The sequence below is a fragment of the Amblyomma americanum genome, chromosome 1 (assembly GCF_052857255.1).
Source record: "Amblyomma americanum isolate KBUSLIRL-KWMA chromosome 1, ASM5285725v1, whole genome shotgun sequence".
NCBI classification, from domain to species: domain Eukaryota; kingdom Metazoa; phylum Arthropoda; class Arachnida; order Ixodida; family Ixodidae; genus Amblyomma; species Amblyomma americanum.
Genome location: NC_135497.1, coordinates 208058913 through 208079701, shown reverse-complemented (window position 1 = coordinate 208079701; position 20789 = coordinate 208058913). Strand labels below are relative to the sequence as shown.

Here is a 20789-nt window from a genome sequence, read left to right as displayed (position 1 = left end):
CGATACATCGCAGCTTTCGCTCTCTAGCCAGGTTCAGCGGCAGTTAAACCGCACCTATTTTTTTTTGCTTCTTTGTATCTTTGCCTTTCTGGGCATATCTATTGCTGTCCTTCCTGAACAAGCGTTCAATTGAGAGAGCGCTTCTGTTGTGCCATTGTCTTCTTCGTCATCGTCTTTTTTCAGCACGTTAACCATGGACAAAGCTTACTACTTGAGTTTTTCGCCTCCACAGTCGTTCATGTGTCTGATCGTTTGTCTGCTAGCTTGTCTGTTTGTCTGTTAGTGTTGAGTCGAAATACTGCATATGGCGCTAATCGGCCTTTTATCTGTGTGCAATCCGCGGAGCACTGAACGGATCAGACCAATTTCTTAGGCTATCCTTAAACCTTGGATGAAGTATTTTGAGATAACACCGGGGGCTTTATTATGCAACCGATTGCTATCCTTTATTTACTCGCCATATCAAATGGGCTATCCAGACAATAACGTGGGCTGGCGCGGGCAGGTGGGCTTGCGGGTGATCGAACCAAAGAAATAGGAAATGACAAGGAGCCTTACATTATTTGATCATCGGTGGTGTTTCGACGATTCATGCTTCTTACGCCGTGGACCATACACGCTCCATCGCAGAACGGTTGAACTCCGCGAATAGCCAACATTTAATTCACAGTTAAGACATTCATAGGTGGGCTGGTCATCACGCAAGAACGTATGCAAGGAGCGGAAGCCTTGCTCATGCAAGTAGACGAACTTAATTCACTCAACTCGTGAAAACCTCATGAGGTGATCGATTAAAATGCTAAAATGATTGGTTTGAACATTCTGTTGTGTCATACTTCCATCACAAAATTCGATTTGTAAAACGCTTAAGATCGTTTATTTATTAACTGAAGATACCTACAGTGGCCAAAAAAGCACTATTCTAGGGGGTTAATTACATGAACAAAAAAGCGGAAAGAATTCATGACGTCGCAAGAATTGCAAACTAGAACAAGAAAGGAACGAGGTAAAACGCCGAGTAGCGCACCATAAGCAGCAAGAATTATCGACTCAACACGTGCATGTTGGGAACTAAGCAGGCATTCCGATTTCCGCCTTTTGTAACTGCACAAAAAAAATGCTGAGCCAGGAACATTTCCCAACTTTGCTAACGCAACACTAGTCAGCAAAATTTAAATTTAGTTGCAAAGGAGCAATCTCCGGGTCGCCAGTGCGGCGCAGCCGCCTCATTTCTACTCAAACCTAGTTCAAGGCGTCCAATTTACAAGAGTTGCAGCAAGAATAAGCAGAAGCAATACGACTCCCTGGCGGGCCACGGACTGAACAGATGTAATGCACAATCCGACTCGGAAGCAAGTGACGGTGCGGCAAGCGGCAGCAGCCGCACTGCGCACGTCAACTGCACTTGCAGTTGCCCGTCCTCGCAACACGCTCTAGGACAGAAGACTTCGATTTCCATTGCCAACATTATATGCATTAGAAATGAAAATTTCGCGTAACGTATGAGCGGCCTCGTTGCCGCCTCTTCCGAACTACCTGAAAAGGTCAAACCAGCTCGAATTCCAAAAGCTCAAATTCCCTTCACAGAGTCCCGCTGATGCAAGCCAACCTAGCATCGAAGAGGCCGTTCGAAGGCTGTGAGCTAACAAACCGTGAGCGTGCCTGTTTTGTGCCTGGTCGCGTAATACAAAAGCCAGACTCCCAGTGGAAAGCCGAAACTGCCTCTTGCTTGGGCAAACTTTGGTTGCGTTCGTACGCTGCGGGGGGCGACGAAAACAAACCGAAACGGAGGTCGGCAGCAAGAGGACCTCCATACCTGTAGCTCTGACGAGCAGGTACAGAGCGAGACTGCAGGGGCACAGAATGAAGCTGTCGCTTGTTTGGCGCAGGTAAACGGGTTTTACTTTAATCTCGAATGCATTTTCAGTTGTCGCTGTGTCTTGAAAACTCAGCATTAGGCTTTTTTTTTCTCCAACCGAGTACGATGACGGAACGCAAAAACAATACTTTTATTCCCAATCTTTTATTTTTTATTTTCATTTGCCGGCATAACGGCAAACTAAGAAGGCTATCCAGGACTACGTCACACAGCTGTAGAAATGAGCGTTTGATATGAACAAACGAAAGTTATGCTTTGATCACTCTAGAACGTATTGCGTAAGCACGGTGTGGAAGAGGCATACGTAAAGGCATAGAAAAAACTACACAGACTGCACAGTCCAGAAGAAAACTGATGAAATGAAACCCAGGAGGGTGGGGGGTGTAAGCAAGATAACACAACCTCTCCACTCCTATTTACCGCGTGTTAGTAATAGGTATTCCGCGGATTGGATTTGAAAAAGTTGGGAATAAACGTTATTGGCGAACACCTTAATAAACGCCGATTCACCATTTCTCTCATAAGGGATTAAGGGGAGGAAGTGCTGCGCATCATTGAGAATCTAAACACTCAAAGCAATACGAGGGGACTAAAAATTAACAAGAAAACTAAACTATAATGTTCAAGAGTCTCGAAGGAAACAACACTTTACGATAGGCCGCAAGACATTTGAAGTGATGAGTGAATATATCTATCCTTGGAATAAAGTAAAGAAAATTAAAGGACCAACAGGTTCGTATGTTTCCGCTCATTGTGAAAGTACGTCTTTAACACCATGCAGTGAAGTAACTGGGCCACCTTCCAATCGCATCATTTAAGAAATGAGGAGAGAGGCATACCTAAAACTATATCAAAGCACAAAGCAAGAAACTCTTTTATGAGAAAACAGCAAGCTCGTTGGTTCCACTAAAGTTAATGAGGTCTGGATGCGCGTCACTTCGTCAGAGCTACTTGGTACGTGGAGAACTTGCTGCACCGAAGCAGTCTGTAACGTGACAGTGACCGTAGCGAAAGAAACACAATTTCTCTTAAGAGCACCCAGATGAACGCTTGTATTGTTTCAATAAACAATACTTTCCGTACCAGCGTATAGAGTAGCAGCACGCTTGACAGCGAACCAACTGCGCTTACAATGGGCATAAAGGCTATGCCACACGACTTGCACGAACACCGAGCGAACCATGCTCTAAACTCAGCTGCAGCCAGGCTCTAAGCAGTACAGCGGGGGCTGCCTTCCACCCTGCCATTTCTTCCTTCTCCTCTAATTCCGTCCCGCCCACCCCAGCGGTGACAGCGCAACAAAGTGAACAAATAAACTCGTTTTCCCTGATTCTTTCTGCGTATATAACGCAATGTTTGTTTTTCTTTTCACAAAACAAAACAATACCGCGAGTTCTTTCTACGTTCTTAGCTATGAAATAGTGCGCAACGCCTTTCGTCCTTCTTTTCGTGCAGTTCAGGCATTATACGTTAGAGTCGCTGCCCAGCCCTAACACGGGCGCAGTCTTGGCTCGCCAGTTGTAGACACACACGCTTGGTATGAGCTCTCCTGCGGAGTTAACTAAATAGGCGTTTATAATTTGGAAGTTCCGGCGCCCCTACACTTGAGTTGTAACGGTGTGTACCTCAACTATCGGCTGCGAAAGTAGTTCCTGAGGTGGCAACGCATGCTAAGGTCATTTATCGCCTTGGGCAGTCATATCCAAACTGAGCGGGGAACCTCATGAGGTTTCGACCTCATGAGGTCGACCTCAACCTCAAAATTACCTCAACCTCACGTCGTGAGGTGAGGTTGAGGTGAGGTCGGCGACGACTCGAAATTCTGTGAGTGAGGTTAGCAAATCAGACCTCAACCTCACGCGTGAGTTTGAGGTTGAGTGAGGTCGTCATTCAGTGAGGTCAAAATTTTGAGGTCGAGACTTTTTGCAGTTGCCACGTATTACTCCGACGAGTGCCGCTTCCGAAGCGGAGTTGCAGCGCATCACCGCAGTGTTCATGCAATGACGCTTGGTGTTCGGTTTCCCCTGTCTAGTCAACCGGATGCCGCAGTCCGCTCTTAGCTTTCGGTGCTGCGCCGTAATGTCCGTTCAGCCCGAGCCTACTGGAAAACGCACCCCTCTGGTCTTCGTGGAAGGAGTGCTGCTATCACAGCACGCCACTCTACCTCCCCTTTGCGCCGCTGGCATAGCACCCGTAGCTGCCTGCCGGTCGGCTCAAACTCCCGGGAGCTCGCAAAGCACGTAACTCATGTTGACCCGCGGTAGCTTTGTTTGATGCCGCAAACAAATAAGTTCAGTCCAACAAGCACGCAATAAATTCGTCGCAGCACGGATGGCCCCAAGCAAGGCTGCTCCGTGTGCATGCTCGTTGCCGGCGCTGACGTCATGGCTCTTGCTTTGCAGACGAATAAAGGGGATCCTGCTGTACACATAGAGAAATTTAGTATTCCACATGTGTACAATAATTATGGAAAGAGAACCCGCGCATTTTATGTACCTTCATGTTTCAAAAAATTTGAAACCGACAACACCTTCACCTCTGTTCGAAAAATTAAGGCATTTATACGGCCATTTGTGCATTCAAATTAATGACACCATGTGCTTTTCGTATGCTGCCCTTATTAGACAATTCAATTGGAACAATGTTATTCCTTTATATGTAGTGCCCAGAAGATAATTCAGTTGTAAAAATGCCCTGTCTGTTTTTTTTTATGTGTAACGAGGAAAATATAGTCTAGTTCATATACTATTCCAGTACTAATTCCCTTTTTGAGCCTCGCTACTTTGCGACATACATGTGTTTGTTTATTTCTTTTGAGCATTTATGTGCTTTCAATATTATGTGTTTTTTTTGTTTCTGTGTAAGGCTTTGCCCTGATGCAGTCATGCTGCAGGTACTGCCCAGCTACGCACACAAGCATCAATGCTTAAGCGGGCTGTTTACTATCATGCACAATTCCCTGGAAATAAACTATATTATTATTATTATTATTATTATTATTATTATTATTATTATTATTATTATTATTATTATTATTATTATTATTATTATTATTATTATTATTATTATTATTATTATTACAAGCTGACTTAACAGAAACTGGAGTAGTCAGCACAGGCGAGAGAATGTGATTCAGGCTGTTTCTAACGACGACCTCTGATGATCTGATTAAGAAAGCACGAAGCCCGAAAAACCTGTATAACACCATCGAAGCTTTTGATCGGTGACTTCCCCTTTCGAATCTCACACTAATTCTGTATATTCCCGTTCCGTAATGGAAGCAGATGCAAACATAATTTAACTTTTTACCCTTCCGAATAACATCTCTTTTGGTCTCCGGCTCCTTGTTCCTTCTCGGAAATTCGCTTATTATGCTGAAACACCGCAACACGAGACGAACGCGCCAGCACAGCGGTGTTACAGCGGCGAAAAAAATGCAAAACTGTAATGAATGTATGGTGGCCGGGTAGCTGATTCTTTTTCCATGTGTGAATATAACTGATTAAATGCTCGCGCTGTGCTGCTGAGTTGGTCTTTCAAACCTTCCAATATGATGTTTAATGGGGAACACTGTTGTTCGCTTCTGTTCTTAGTATGCGATTTCTGTTTGCATGTTTCTAATCATTCTCTCTTTTTTTTCTTTTCTCGTATGGGATCAGCTAGGTTGGCGGCCTGCCTTGCAGATGGCCAGGCACTACACGTTAGCTTTCCTTTAGCTATTTTGCAGAGGCCCATCTTTCTCTTTAAAAGGCTTCGCAGAATGCTCACGCGGTGCTCGCGGGTAAAAAACGTCGAGGATGCTGGCGTACCATTGATTAGTTCAGTTTTGAAGGATAACAAGTGATTGACTTAAAGCAGCTTTTCTCAGAATTCTGTTGAGGCGTATGAGTATTTAGGCGTGGGGGGGGGGGGGGGGGGGGTCGAAAAAGACTTCGCTGCAGGGAAATTTGAGCGCATAGTGCTCTTGACAGAGAGCGGTTCACGCTGCCCACTCTAGGCCAATTGTTTTGACCCCTGTGATCTTAATAGTTGGCACAGTGTTCGAGGACGTAATCTAGCCCTATCTTTCAAAATGCCGCGGGATCACCGAGTCATCGGAGAATTCCCAGGATTTCGAAACCACTACCATCGCCACCTGGAGGGAATTGGCGGAAACGGGGGAGGTTCTTGCCCTCACAGGAACGTCAACACCATCATCCCTAATTATTAACTGCAGGTGTATCTTGTTTCCCGCACAAAAATTGTCTGGTTGCTGGGTAATGCACAATATTTAATCAATATTCTGGCAACTTCTCAATTTTAATTTGGTAGCGGTATATCAGACTTCCCCAGACTCATAAGGATACACTGTTAGCATCATAATCATCGCCATCATCTCGAGAGTCAAAGGCTTATGTCGTTGCATGATCTTTGCAGTATGTCACACATGAGAACTGGCGCGTTTACCTGCTCTACAATCTCAATGTCATTAATGTGGACCGGGTTGTGGGCACTCTTTGCAATGCGTCATGCGAGCATGTGTAGTAATGTGGGTTCCATATGGATCTTGAAATGGGGGGTGGTAGGGGGGTGGATGGGGGCCTGGTATGACGAGAAATTACATCGTTGTCACGTGAGTAGGAGTGATGTCATATTACAGCATCGTCACGTGACTAGGTCTGATGGCACAATACATCGCTGTCACGTGGCCTGGTATGACGTCGCACTCATATGATGCCATCACTAATTATACCATTAGTCTTAGCGTTATGTAATTATATTAATTACATTAATTATGTGAAATCATTATTTTCGTCGCGTGACTCGTCGGATCGTGACGTCACCTGGTGCTGTTTCTTCCGGACACTTTTTTGCGGATATGACCTTGAAAGTGAGCCATCGCCATGCTTTCGCATTAATAAGGACCCGCTCACTTCTACACAGACATAAACAAAAATTGAGGGACGCTTAAGCTTCACCTTTAAAAGTGGGACGCGACAGAGTGTTGCACCACTGTCAGGGAATCCACGGAACGCCATCGCCCGTTCGGCGCGACGCCTTGCCCGTTAAGGCTGGTTCACATGCAAGCGACTGAGCGATTGAGCGGCACGTCGCAGCAAAAATTTCTAACTTGTTGGAACCTCGCCGCTCATCGCAGCGACGACTCGAAACAGGTTTTTCCGCCGCGGCGGCAGGATTCGCTAGCATTTTCGCTTGCATGCGAAACTGGCTTTAGACAAATCGCTCTGATACGTACGGTAAAATGGACGCGCGGAGCGGCAAACCTTGCCGAAACGCGCGGGACTCAAGTTACAGTTGTAGTTCGTCGGCACATCGTTCTCGACAAACCCGATGCCACGAACGCCAGCATAGCTTCCGCGCCGAACGAACGGGCAGCAAGCCGCAAGCTTCGTGGTGAGCGCGCTTTGAATGTGCGCTGCGTTGTTCGCCGCTCACCGCGTTTCCTGCGTGCCCGCACGGCCCCACTGCGCCCGAACGAGATGAGCGGGAGGCGCTGCAGTCGCGCGCCATCTGTTGGGGCAATGGGGTACATTGCGAGGGGGAGCAACGCCGTCGATGACGCCGGCTTTTCTGCTACACGCGCTCCTTAACGCTGTCGCGTTAAAAAGTCATCCGTCTGGCCCTGGACACCGCTGACAGCCTGCTGAAAGGTGAGGAAGATGACGGCGGTCAAGACTCAAGACTTCACCGCCCTCTAATTCCTTGACAGGTGCAATTAAAGTTATTTCATCATCATTCCCTTACGGCGCGGTTCGGGTGTCCACTGAGATATGTTAAACAGGCGCCATTTCCTTTCCTTAAAAACAATTTTCATTTCATTTTCCTTGCCTTACGGTGCGGTTCTGGTTTCTACCGATGTATGCGAGCCTTTGCGTAATCAAAAACCAATTTTCAATTAAGCCTTGAAAATTGGTTTTTCAATTTTAAATTTTAAAATTTCCAATCTTAAAAATTTTCAATTTTGCGTTACCCGCCGCGGTGGCTCAGTGGTTAGGGCGCTCGGCTACTGATCCCGAGTTCCTGGAATCGAACCCGGCCGCGGCGGCTGCGTTTTCATGGAGGCAAAACGCTAAGGCGCCCGTGTGCTGTGCGATGTCAGTGCACGTTCAAGATCCCCAGGTGGTATAAATTATCCCGGAGCCCTCCACTACGGCACCTATCTCTTCATTTCTTCTTTCACTCCCTCCTTTATCCCTTCCCTTACGGTGTGGTTCAGGTGTCGTAGCTAATCACGTTAGCTACAAAGCGAAGCCACCTTAATCTTAAACTGAAGCGCAGCTAAATGGCAGCAATGTGCTTGTGCTCAGTACGACTAGAAAAACTGTTTTTTACTCTTTCGGGGGAAGCTCAGCTTGTTTACTTCACATCAGTATTCCGTCGACACGAACCAAACAGGAGACAGAGGGAATAACAAGTTTACATGGCCCTGTACTAATGTCTATTGCAACTTCGTAAGCTCTGCACTTGTTGCCGTCTCCTCTGGCAGTGCGCCGCGCAACGCGCAAGGATTACTGGAGATAACCGCCGTGCCATAGAATCAGTGCTTGGTGAGGATAAACTCATTTGCCCTCATTCGCATCGCCGTTGTTACAGGGGAAGCGCGGGCGCACACTTATATTTTCAATTATTTTTTTTCCTTCTTGCAGCATTCTTGGTGGCATTCGCTTCTGGGAAACCTACTGAAACAAGCGAATTTGAAACTGGCAAAGGGTTTAAGTTCAACATTGCCGAAATCTCTGTTTGGCAGCGTGTTTGTTCCCATAGGGAGGGATTCGATTCGCGGGGGTCTCAGACGTGCGCATACAAAAACACGCAAAATGGCCGAATGTGTGCGCGTGCGAAATGAGATGAGGCGCGAGCGCCAGCAGGACGCCACAAATGGCTTTCCTCGCGGCAGACTTACGGCCATGCGGATGATTAAAGAACAGGAGAAGAAAAAAAACTAATATTGCTTGCGCCAGGCGATTGCCGCCAGCAGCATGGAAATTTATTTCTGCGTCACACAATGCACCAGTTCCTTCTGCATTAACGCTAGAGTACGTACGCCGCTCAGCTTGTGAAATACGCGAATGGCCAGCACTCACCCCACGTCTGCAGAAGCCTCACGAAGGCGCAGACAAAAAACGCACAAATTTCATGTTTGGGCTCGGAGTACACAATGTGTGACTACGCCTTGAGCACACGCGAGATACATGTAAACGTGGGCCCTTCGTGGGAGCTCTGCGATTCCTGCTTTTCATGTAGTCAACTATCCTTTTTTTTTCATTTGTAGACGTGTCACTCATGCTTGGGGCAACACTTTGTTTGTATTTATGCCAATTAAAGCTGCAGCTGCCTAAGAAAAAAAAATAGAAATACCTGGGCCAGTTTTTAGGCCGACGGAACGAAGTAATCACGCGCAGTGACATCGGTCGCGGTAACCGTGCTAACGACCGCGTTGCGAATAATTATATGTCAGTGAACGAGTGTGTGCTCGGAGGGACGTTCCATCACAAAGTCGGGCGCACGTTATTGATGCACCTCATAATCGCCCAATAACAGAGCCTCGTTAGGCGCCGCTAATGGGCAGGAGGAGGCGATCGCAGCAGCTCGAGTGTGTGCGCCCACTATCTTCGCGTGTAGCTGTTGCTCCTGCGTGGCGCTGCTGCAGCCCCTGCGGTACAGACGGCGGCGCGGTCAGTTCCCGAAGGTCCGCCTGGGACGCTGATACAGCAACGCGCGCTATTTGCGCCCCCAGCGAGCGCCTATCGCCCTCGCGCTTGGCCGCGCCGGGAGGCCGCTGCGATTGCTTGCGCGTACGTGGCCGACGCCTCCCATTTGGTGACCACAAGCGGGAGATGAGAGGAGACGATGTGGCCGGCGTGGACTCGGCCCACCGTCCCCTGCGGCCTCCGCCGCCAGGGTGGGCAAGCGCCATTCACGGGAGCCTACGGGGCATTCGCCGAACGCCAGTCGCCCGGAATCGGCAGCAGCTCCCCAGGCGCGCCTCAGGATCGCCACCAAAGGTCACGTTGCGAAGGCGTCGCGCCAACCAGCAACCCAGGTTACCAATTGTAGCCGCCGTCAGACTGGGTATACTGTGCATACATGCAAAAACGCTACGACTCTAAGGCCTCAGCAGAGTTACTAATAGAGTTGCTTGTGACGACCTGCGGAGCAGCTTTCGTTCGTTGCATTACTTTTCTAGGTCTGCCGTATCCACACACAGCGTGATAAAAACGGTTCCCTAGTAAATCTACACCTCCGTCTTCTGCATGACCATCGAGTGACGGCAGGCCCGAGAACAGCCCTACCACCACCGCATGCAGAGAAAATCGCAAGGTGGATAACGGAGGAGTCTGAAAATAACCGCGGCCGTGTCAATCGGTCCGTAGGGTCGATAGTTCTTTCCACGCAGTACGCATCATGTGAGCTTGCTCTTACCACATATGCCGCACCGCAATGAACTGCCATTATCCGTTCAGGAAAGCTATAAAAACGAAAAAAAAACGAGATACGCGTTGGTTAGCTAGAAATGACCCCGGTCGATTACCCTTAGCGCGTGCACTGTATATGTGGGGAAGGAAAATAGGGACAAAGAAGAGCGCAACACCCCCACAAGAAAGCGCGCGTATTCTTCACATGGCCGTATGTGAAGGGAAAAAAGGTTCGAAACGGGGGGTTCTATGGGTTGCATATATAAAGCGAGCCATAAAGCGCTTCGAAGCTTTATTTGCAAGGCGAGCAGCTGCGCGTCAGCCGTGTACAAGCGCAGCCAGTTTGGAATGGAACACGCGGGCCCCTGTTCCCTATTCTACAAACCCGAGGTGCACTTGAATATCGTATGTTTTACAAAGTAGGATGGCAGTACACAGCGAAGTGCACGCTGGTTCCGAACGGCTCCTTTTGAAATCGCAGGCACAAGTTTGTGCTCCTCTTGTAATCGGGGGCACACCCCGTCGGAAGCGTAACGGGTCTTGCTTCCGTTATTAAAATTGCCAAAAGCGTGCGACCGGCTTGCATCGGCACGCGATCGCGTTTAAATTCTTATTGGCTGCACCCGTGCGTATATATGCACTGCCACTGCGTCGCGTTAAGTGGCTGAGTAAGAAACCTGCGATATGCCGTGGTGACTCTTGTTTAATTCTCGATTTGTTCTTTCCTTGGGGGTAAACATTTATTCTCGCCGAGGAAAGCAAGCCACAGTTTCCTGGGCAATTGGTGTTTTGTGCTCGTCCTGTTGCTCTCTTGATTTGTGCTATTTTTTTTTCCTTCTATTTGTGCAATAACTTCCGAAGCGACGTGCCCGGTTCCAAAGATCAAATGGTGAGACACAACCGACATTTTTAACATTTTCTTCTGTTTTCTGTCTTGTAGAAGCCGCCTGTCCTGCCCCAGCTTACTCTGTAGCAATGAACCGTTTCCTGATCTTTCATCCGCCGCGATGGTTCAGTGGCTTTGGCGTTCGGCTGTTAATCCGAAAGTTGCGGGTTCGAACACAGCCGCGGCGGCCGCATTTCTATGAAGGCGAATTGCAAAAACACTCTTGAGCAGTGCAATGTCAGCGCCTGGTAATGAACCCCAGGGGGGGCCAAAATGAATCCGGAGTCCTCCACTATATTCTGCGCCTCCTCCCATACTAATGCTACTTTCATATTCTTTCATGTATCTGTCTGTTCAAGGATAGGTAGAACTGCAGTATTACAGGGGTAATTAGGATCGAATATATGTTTTTACTAATATGTTTTCGCTGTGAGAACAGGGATGCGACTAACTTTTTATTTCTCACTTTGAAAGGATTTGTGCTCAGCTAATAGCTGGACAGTTTGCTGCGTCTGCTCACGCGCGCCCCTTCTGCTCCTTTTCTCGGTGTCGTCTCAGCGTACGCTAAAGAAAGTAGCCCCGCCACATCAGCAACAGGCACCATCCGCTAAAAAAAAGAGAAAGAGAACCGAAGGAGCTCGTGGTGCAACAGATTCTGTGCACGGCACAAGACAGCCTTAAAGCATTCAGCTGAACTCACCGCGTAGCCACTCTGAACAGTCATTCCAGGTCGAGCAGTCTGTTCTCGATTGCCGCAGAGTTGCCGGCCTCGCATGTCATTTAGTTCTTATTGCCTTCCCTTCATCTTCAGGCGCCAAAGGCTTTTTTTTTCTTCTTTTCGTCGTTGTTTTATGGCTTACATATTGAAAAGCCTGCCTCGCTTTTCATCGCTGCGACCAGACAGGTTTTGCAAGGCCACTTAAAACTAACTTACCCGCGAAGTAGAAGATAAGTTGAAACTGCGTGCTGAGATAAATATAAAGTGAATTGCAAGAAGTTAGGAGATTATTGTTTTCAGGACGACGCTGCGTTTAACTATTCCTAAAACTTCAGCGAAAAATTTTAACCCAAACACAGACGAATCATTATCGCTTGCCCCTTCACAAAACTGCAGTGGCCCAATCCACGGAAGTGGATTTCATCGAGTTCTAATATGGCTCTGAAATGTCGCCAAGCCGAGAAATCAGACCATCTCCGCCGTGCGCTGACACGCTTTTCTACTCTCGCTAGTATCGGCTCTTTTTCTCAATGCCTTCCTTTTCGTCTTTTGTGAGAAAAATCGAGGCTTACAGGGACTTTCGAGCGAGTCCCATACCGCTTCGACTTCCTACACCTCCAGACACCCATCGGAAACTCCGCCACTAATTTATGTTGGACTTGTCCTCTGATTTTCGAAATACTTTGCAAAATCCTAGGAACAGTAACACCGTCTAGTCGTGCCAGCGTGAGAGGAATTTCATTTTCTTCCTACGCTGTGGCAACTCCTGAGAGTCTGAAAACAAATCAGCTGCTCTCCGGCCGTCCAATAATGCGGTTAAAATATGTGCCGTTATGCACACACGTTCCCTGCCGTCGCCCACTAGTGTTTTAAGGGAAAACGGAAAGCAAACACTCCAAGGGGGTCTGAGCGCTATTTCTGGTCAGCAGCCTGTAAGCCTGTCACGTACCGTGGGACACCGACGCTGCCAAAACGTGTCCAGCGGATATGATGACACCAGTTCCAACAGTAGCTGCTCGCAAAATAACTGCCCGCTTTTTTTTCTGTGACTGCACCCGTGTACGAGAGCCATGAGGACCAGTTTCTCACATTAGGAGTTTCTCACATCAGACGGTAAGATCGATAACGTTAGGTGCCCGAGAAACAGCATTTCACGCTTTGAGAGGCCCCGAAGCGGGCAGTTAATCCGGATCAGTGAAATCTGCCCACGGTTCATGAACGCGCGCCAAAACGTGAGTGCGCTTTTAGCCACGCTTCAGTACCTGAGTGCACTTTCATATCTCGGGTGCCCCGTTTCAATCTGTTCGCCGGAATTATACAGCCATGGAGGGCTCTGTGTCAGAAGTGGCACGATGCAGGAATCGCTGGCGACGACAGATTTACATACCGTTCTCTCGCAGGGTGTCGGTCAGCGTGACGTCACCGGTGACGGCGTGGACGTCGAATGGGGCCGACTGACGCGAAGACCGGGCCCCTGGTCGAAGGGTCCGCGTGGCCGACACGAGGCTGTAGCGAAGCGTGGGCACGGCGGCTGGGGTCTCCTGAGGACCCGCGGCTGGCGTCAGGGGCACGACTGCGGCGCAGAGTGAGAAGAAAGGCCGTCCGATGGGGAAGTCGGCCGGCAGCTCGACGGTGGCCACGCGCCCCTTGCGAGGCCACTCGGCCAGGTACGCTGCGGGAAGGGACGGACACGGAGGGTAAAAAAAAAAAAACACTTCATACACGATCTCGACACTGGCGAAAACAACCCCACCACACAAGGTACTGTTTGCACAAAAAGCGCATAGTGAGCGGTGGTGGAGGAGGAGGAGAAAAAACGTTTGTTGCCTCTTTCGGTAGTGTCCTTAGTCAAGGGCTCCGTCGGCTGTCGGTATTCAACGCGCCCGCTTCCAAAAGGAGAAATCGGCGGTGGGGATGGGTGGCTGGTGACCCGGTGGGTCGGGGCCCTATTACTCGCAATCTGGCAAGTAGTGCGAATTTTTGACTTGTTTGTTGGTCAGGTTGCTATTACAGACGCTAGAAAGAAATCTGCCATTCGTGAAGTCACAGTCTACTCGTGTAATGAGTTCTCGCTTTTCAAGCAGCGCCGAGGTGGCAGCTGCCGTCGCGTATGAGTGCCATTGGGTAACCGCGCACCCCCGCTCACTCGGCGACACCGGAGGGAGCGGCTTCCGACAGTGGTCATTGTATACAGGGTGATTCGCCTACGACTTTACACAATTTTTAAAAATGGGATTTTTGAGTTAGAGGAGCGCTTTTCTCATCATATCATTTTCAGCGTGTAGCACATCAGAATACGGCTAATACGTGCTAAATAGCAGGTTAGTTAACTGATATTGAAAGTTAACTTTTTAACTGTTACTGTTAGGCTCCATAATTACTGACAGGCGGGTAGCACAACGTAATTAATATCCATACTTTTTAGAATTTCGAAAGCGCGGTTACTGTCGGCGCTGTGGCCCAACAAATTTTGGCTACATAGCGCAAAAATACATGTGCTTTCGAGAAGCTTGCAGGCAAAGCAACCTCTCCAGTGCACGTAACTCGTCAAAATAGCCAAAAAAAGTTTTATCGCTTTAAACAAAAATCACCTGAATAAAAACTTCAGAAACTAAAGGCAATAAACTGTTCTACTAAACCAGCCATCGCTTGTATATTTAATTGAATCAACTCAGGGTGAAACAACCGGGATTCTATGGTTCAAAACGCACTTTTCTTCAACGTCAGTATTTGATGTTACATCGGTGTAGTCTGTTTCATCAGCCGTAGCATTTTTTATAGGTTAAAGACGTCTAGGGAAGAAAGTTGGCCATTTCTTAATTTCCGAGAGGAAGTTGATCTGCAAAAAAATGTCTAAATAGTATAATATTTGCAATTTACTTAAATTCTAAAAAAAGATATTTACATCGTCGAAAAATTCTAAAAATGCATGCTCTGAAACACATAGAAAGCCAGAATGCGTAAAAATGTCATTTAAAAATTTGTGGAGTGCCTTCATAAAATTTTGATTTCTATCACGTCTTTTCGAAACGTTCAAACAAAGCTCACGTCAAGAATAAATTTTTTCGTCAAAAAATCGTGCCTAGGTTACGCACGTTGCGATAAGTTTCCATGAATTGTTTTGGAGCGCAATGTCTGGGACGTTTGGCGTGGAATGACCTCCAACTGACTACAAGCGCTATATTTTTAGAAGGAAAAAAAAAACTTGTTGCTGGGCTAGTTGGCGTATTCCTTACAGAAAGTTACCCCGACAGAAAGTAAGAGCAAGAAAGACCGTATATGTTTCCAGTGTTCTCTTTACTGTTTGTACTGTGCCGTGCTAATTTCGTCGCTATCTCCAGTTTTCCAGTTTACCGAGTGTTTTTTTTTAGGTCCAATTTTTTTTAATTGGATATTTGAGATAAAGAGAAGCTGTTTGCAGCATAGCAATACTAGGGTAGGCGGACGTCAAAAAAGCAAGCGAATAATGCTAACTAGCAAAGTGATTAACTAAATTCTTGTAAACTTTTTAACTCTTACCGATAGGTACCTAATAGCGATTAGAGGTTTGTAGCCGGCCGTTAGTAATAGCCATATGAGTTTTCAGAATTTCGAAAACGCGATTACCTTCGTTGCTGTGGCTCGACTAATTTGGGCCATCTCTCGTGCCATTCGAAAACCACGTGCTCGCGGAAGGGCGCAGAGCGACGTCAATCAAATCTCGACACTCGGTGACGTACGTGCAATGTGATACTCTCTTCCCTGCACGCGCTGGAGCAGCGAAGTGACAAGGAGCGGGGAGCACAGTACTGCGGCACGGGCGCGGCTGAAATTGCCGTGCGCCAACATGCGTCACGGAGTGCCGCGATTTGATTGACGTCGCTCTGCGCGCTCCCGCGAGCACGTGGTTTTCGAATGGCACGAGAGATGGCCCAAATTAGTCGAGCCACAGCAACGAAGGTAATGGCGTTTTCGAAATTCTGAAAACTCATATGGCTATTACTAACGGCCGGCTACAAACCTCTAATCGCTATCAGGTACCTATCGGTAAGAGTTAAAAATTTAACTATTAGAATTTAGTTAATAACATTACTAGTTATCATGGTCTGCCAACACTGCTATTGATATGCAGAAAAAATCTTCTCTTTACCCCTGAAAGTCGATTTTGTTTTACATTTTGGACCTTATAATAAAAAAAAACGCCCGGTTTCTTGCAGTAAGATTCCAAGCAAACAAGCAAAAATGGAAAAGGACGAAATGACTTCGCGCTACTCGGTAAAGTGGCGCACTTTATTATTTAAACAGTTAAGCCGCTTTCAATGATAAACTCTTCAAAATATAAGCGGAGAGCTAGGAAAAATGGAAATATTCTACTAGAAACTGTAAAACATTGCCGTAAGCGTGTGTTTCAGCGATGCGCGTTCTAGTACTACGTTCCGATAATGGAGTAGATGCTGTCTTTCGTCAACTATTGCGTTCTAGCGGTCATGTCGCCGATCACTAAGCGTATATTTAGTGCAGTTTCTTCGTTTTTAGCTCTCTCATGGCATTGCCATAGTCTTTACATTTCCGAATTTAAAAAAAGCCTATAGTGTTGCTGAGGTAGGTATGAGGAGAGTCATGCATGTAGAGGGCGGAGACTGCAATTATGTTTCTGATTCCTAACTTGCCGTAAAATACTTGCCATACAAATGCAGCGTTTCTGACACATATTGTGACGCAAAGGCTTACAAGCTGTTCTGGCGTTAAGCTGCTCGGTCTCAATCATTTGGTCGCTGTTTCCTTCACTCACTGTAATAAAATCGTGTAACTATTTTTATCGCCATGTTTTTAAGCGCTGTCAACAACAATAAAAATGACTGAGCGAAAACCAGAACAGATAACATAATTAATAAAGACATGATCAGAACAAAGCCCTGATTTCTGACCTCCTTCCTACTATACTTTCGAAGAAAAATTTCGAGTGCGGAGACGTGAAATGAGATAATGCGACCGTTAGTTTTTTAATGTACTTTTTTGTGCCTTCCTCTTTTTCTTCAGTTTTCCCCTAATGTCCACGGCATGTGACATTGTCAATCGGAGAACAAGGGCCGTTTATTTAGTTTACTGTTTCTGCGAGAAAAAAACAGAGTGTCCAATTTCCCAAGAACAAAAGAAAAGGTCACCCTTTAAAAACACATTCCTTATAAATACCGCCTCCGCACAGAGGTCTTGAAACGAAAGTCGCGTTTGTGTGGGAACTTCTAAATGGTACTCGGTTACTGATTTCCGGATATGGCTCGTACCTGGCAACAAAGAGAAGTCGCTTATGTTTTATTATTTTTTGCGCATATCCTACTCGGGTAGTAAGGTGAAACCATTTTGTCTCCTGCGTTTTGATTGCCGAATATTATGGCTCCTACTAAGTGTTTCGGGTACCGCGCATGATTGTCCTCAGGTCTGAAGAACAAGGACAGAGAAAATATTAAGTTCTCAAAATCAATTACAGGCTGCCAGAGATCGAGGTCAATACGCGCTTTTTGAGTGAAAGAGATAATACAGCGCAAAGAAAAGCAGCTAGAATTCACCATGAAAGTGTATTGTTAGGTTGACCCTACCCCGTAAGAGGGGAACACGAGGGAAAGAATGGCGAAAATAAACGAGAAAAGTAACCAACCCACGCGCGCGCAGGACAGCACGTGGCAAGGTCAGTCGCGTTCACATTTTGCTTTGGGATAGACGGTAGCGGAGAAAGAAAAAAAAATTATTGTTGCGGGACAAGCCCGGTGCCCAAGGGACCAAAGTAGTGCCTTCGTTTCGGTTTGGAGCGATGACTAGTGAGATTGGTGTCCCAGGGTATTCTTGCCTTGTAGTGGTCGATCCTTCAAACAAACCTATTGGCTCGCCGCCTCTCTACGTAAAGCTGGCAACAAAGGCGAAGTAGGCGGTCGCTCAGCGCCAACAGAGTCCGGCGCGGGGCATTCCAGTACGGGGGAAGTAAGCTGCCGCAGAAGTGGTGTAAGCCGTGTCTTAAGAAGCCTTGACAAGATGGAATCTCCAAAATGCCTTGTAGGGTCTGAGCGTAGTGTTGGGCGTGTTCCACTTGGATTGCTTAAGTTTGTACTCAAGCATTTGTAACCTACTCGCACCGACAGTTTCTCGGAGTGATGCATATAGGAAGAGGAAGAGGTGTTTTTTTATGGGCTGATATGGCAGTTTTGTAAAAGTATTACTTGTCACTTCTGTCATGATATATATATATATATATATATATAATCATTGAAATGCGACGTATGTTTTCTAATTTGCGTGACGGGCAGTTTTGTTTTTTTGTCCTGGGTAACCTCTTCGTTATGTTAAACATCCCCTCGCCGAAATAAAGGCACACGCGGTAGTAGCTCTGCTCCCGTATCGCTCACTGCATCGCTTAGAGGAAGCGCTATTTCTGCCGTTATAAAACTGAGGAGGGTCACGGATCGCCTGCAGTTCTCAAGCAGTAGGTTTTCTTCGGGGGACAAGCACAGAGAGAGCGGAGCAACTGAATGCGGCAAAGAAATCGATGTTAACGTGTGCTCCTGCCGCACATTTTGAATGGAAAGAGCAGTCTTAATGTGTCAGAGAATGGAGTACCATATACGCATTTTTTCCGAACTCTTGAAAATGTGCGCAGTGCTTGTGCGGGGCACTATAGAGTAAATGCCTTTTACGCACGTGTCTTATTGCACTGCAGTAGCAGGCAATGAAATGAGCGCCAAAAAGCTCGCAAAATGGGGCATTTGTGATAATCGCCCTCCATGCCGACGGAATACATGCAGCGTAAGGATGGGAGGCTTGCTGCTAAGCAAAAAACAATTAAAAAGAAAAAAACTGGCGAGTGTACTTTTTCTCAGGAGGGCTCTTAAAAATGAACCACAAGTGGCCATGCTGATGCCGCACTGCCCAGGCAGTATACGAGCTGTCGGGGTCTCGGACCAAAGACCCCGTGCAACATGACCGGTCCTCCTGTCCCCCTTCCTGAAAATAAACGTTCGTCACCACCACGAGAGCCTTGGATGGCTGTACCGCGTTGTATCCTTCATCTTTTCGCTTCCAACCACAGCTTTCTCCAAAGTGAAAAATGGGGTTAAATACTTTTTGGGTAGAAAACCATGGAATGCTGTCAACGACGCTCGTATTTAACAATACTAGCTGCACTTTACGCAAGGTGCCGCGTTGTTTCCGGTGGGGCGCCCTTCAAGCGCAGACCCTGCAATGTCCTTGTAAGTAAGTACAGAATGCGGATCTTGCACTTGTACCAATTTTCTTTTTTTTTTGCGAGACGTGCAAGTATTCTGTACCCACGCCGAGAAGCCCTCATTGCATGTGGACGTCGTGCTGCATCGTACTTTCCAACGCTCAATACCAGAGGCCACAAAGAAGCAATCTACACGGTCGTCTCCTATTTGGGCTCTGCGCTGGAATCGCAACTACAATGGGTTAGCGGAGGCACAGCATGAATGGCGCTCAGTATGGTCCAAGATGAGCTTCAGAAAAGCTTCCCTGAGCTTCTTTCTTCAGCGGAAGCCATGCGCAGGCTGCGCCGCGTTTGTTCTGATAGAACTGGAAAGGGGCTCGCTATTTTGGGTAGACGCCATGGCATGGCCACCTTGTGCCTCAAGGTTCTGAACAGTCACCTTACGGTGCACATGCAACTTAAAACGAGAGTCTTTTTTTATTATTTCTTACGCGTACCCGATACATTTACTCGTCTGAATACGAGCTGCTCCACATAACTATACGCGAGGTGTCTGCATTCTTTAATTTGTTTGCCTTTCCTCGCACACTCTTTTGCGAAGTATGTTTGTGGATTTTTTTTTCTTCTTCGCAATCTTGTATTCTATCCTTCATATTTACCATGCAACACGAAACAGCGAGAATCTTGGCTGTAAGATTCCAAGATGTCTATACCCATTACCGTCATTTTCGTGGGCGTTCCTAAGGACAGTGATTCACTCTCGCTCTCCTTTCCTTCCGCACATCCGCAGTGTCACATTCTGCCACGGCGACCTATAGTCACTCCCGCTCTCAGGGTATCCATATTGTCTTCGCTGGCAATGCTTACAAAATGCAAGTAAAAAATATTGAATGGAGGAACGTTAAAGGCTGATGTTTGCAATATATTTCCCAACTTCCACGGTTTCATTTACGACTCAGTCATTTATGAGATTGAGTTTTTATGCCTATCTGCTTGCAAGGACAAGCCTTTTTGCACGCCATGAGGATAGCTGAGGACTGCAAAAGAAAGCGCAGCTGCAGATAAATTCTCATTCTCATTCCTAATAGAACAAAGAAAACATGTAAAAAAACTCCTTGGATCACGCGAGAAATAATACATTTGAAAAGAAAAATCAAACGTCTGAAGCGTGGGGGTGCCTGTCGAAATATAGGTAAAATACATCAGGCTAACTTCACAAGCGCTTTGCGCCAGGCTAAACAAAATTACTTTCAGTATAGCCTGCCAAATTTTCTTCGTGACTCACCACATAAGTTCTGGAAATTTTTAGCGAAAAAGAAAAAAACAATTACGCGCATTTCATGTCAAGGTGTCCAGCTTGCTGATAAATCGCAAATCTCTGAGGCATTCAATAAGTATTTTCAGAGTGTGTTTTCCCATCATGGTTTATTTGTTCAACCCAGTACCATGTCTCCCAACACGACCCCCGACATTGTTTCTTCATCTGGCGTATTCTCCATGCTACTCAACCTCAAAACTAAAGCGTCCGCTGGACCTGACGGGATACCAAATATTTTTTTGCGCCGTTATGCAGAAGCCATCACAGAGTTCCTGGTTGTTATTTTCCGCAAATCATTTGAAACAGGAAACATTCCTTCCGACTGGAGGAAAGCGCGGATTGTGCCCGTGCTGAAAAAGGGTGATCCTGCCTTGATTGC

General features: G+C 46.9%; 1 protein-coding gene across 1 annotated transcript in view; it reads right to left on the bottom strand.

Moving 5' to 3' along the window:
* LOC144114545 (uncharacterized) overlaps positions 1-20789 on the bottom strand; it is a 187461-nt gene that overhangs the window by 62062 nt on the left and 104610 nt on the right. The window contains exon 2 of the mRNA XM_077648348.1: positions 13288-13572. Within this exon, the coding sequence (XP_077504474.1) occupies positions 13288-13572 (285 nt within the window). The remainder of the gene's footprint in view (positions 1-13287; positions 13573-20789) is intronic.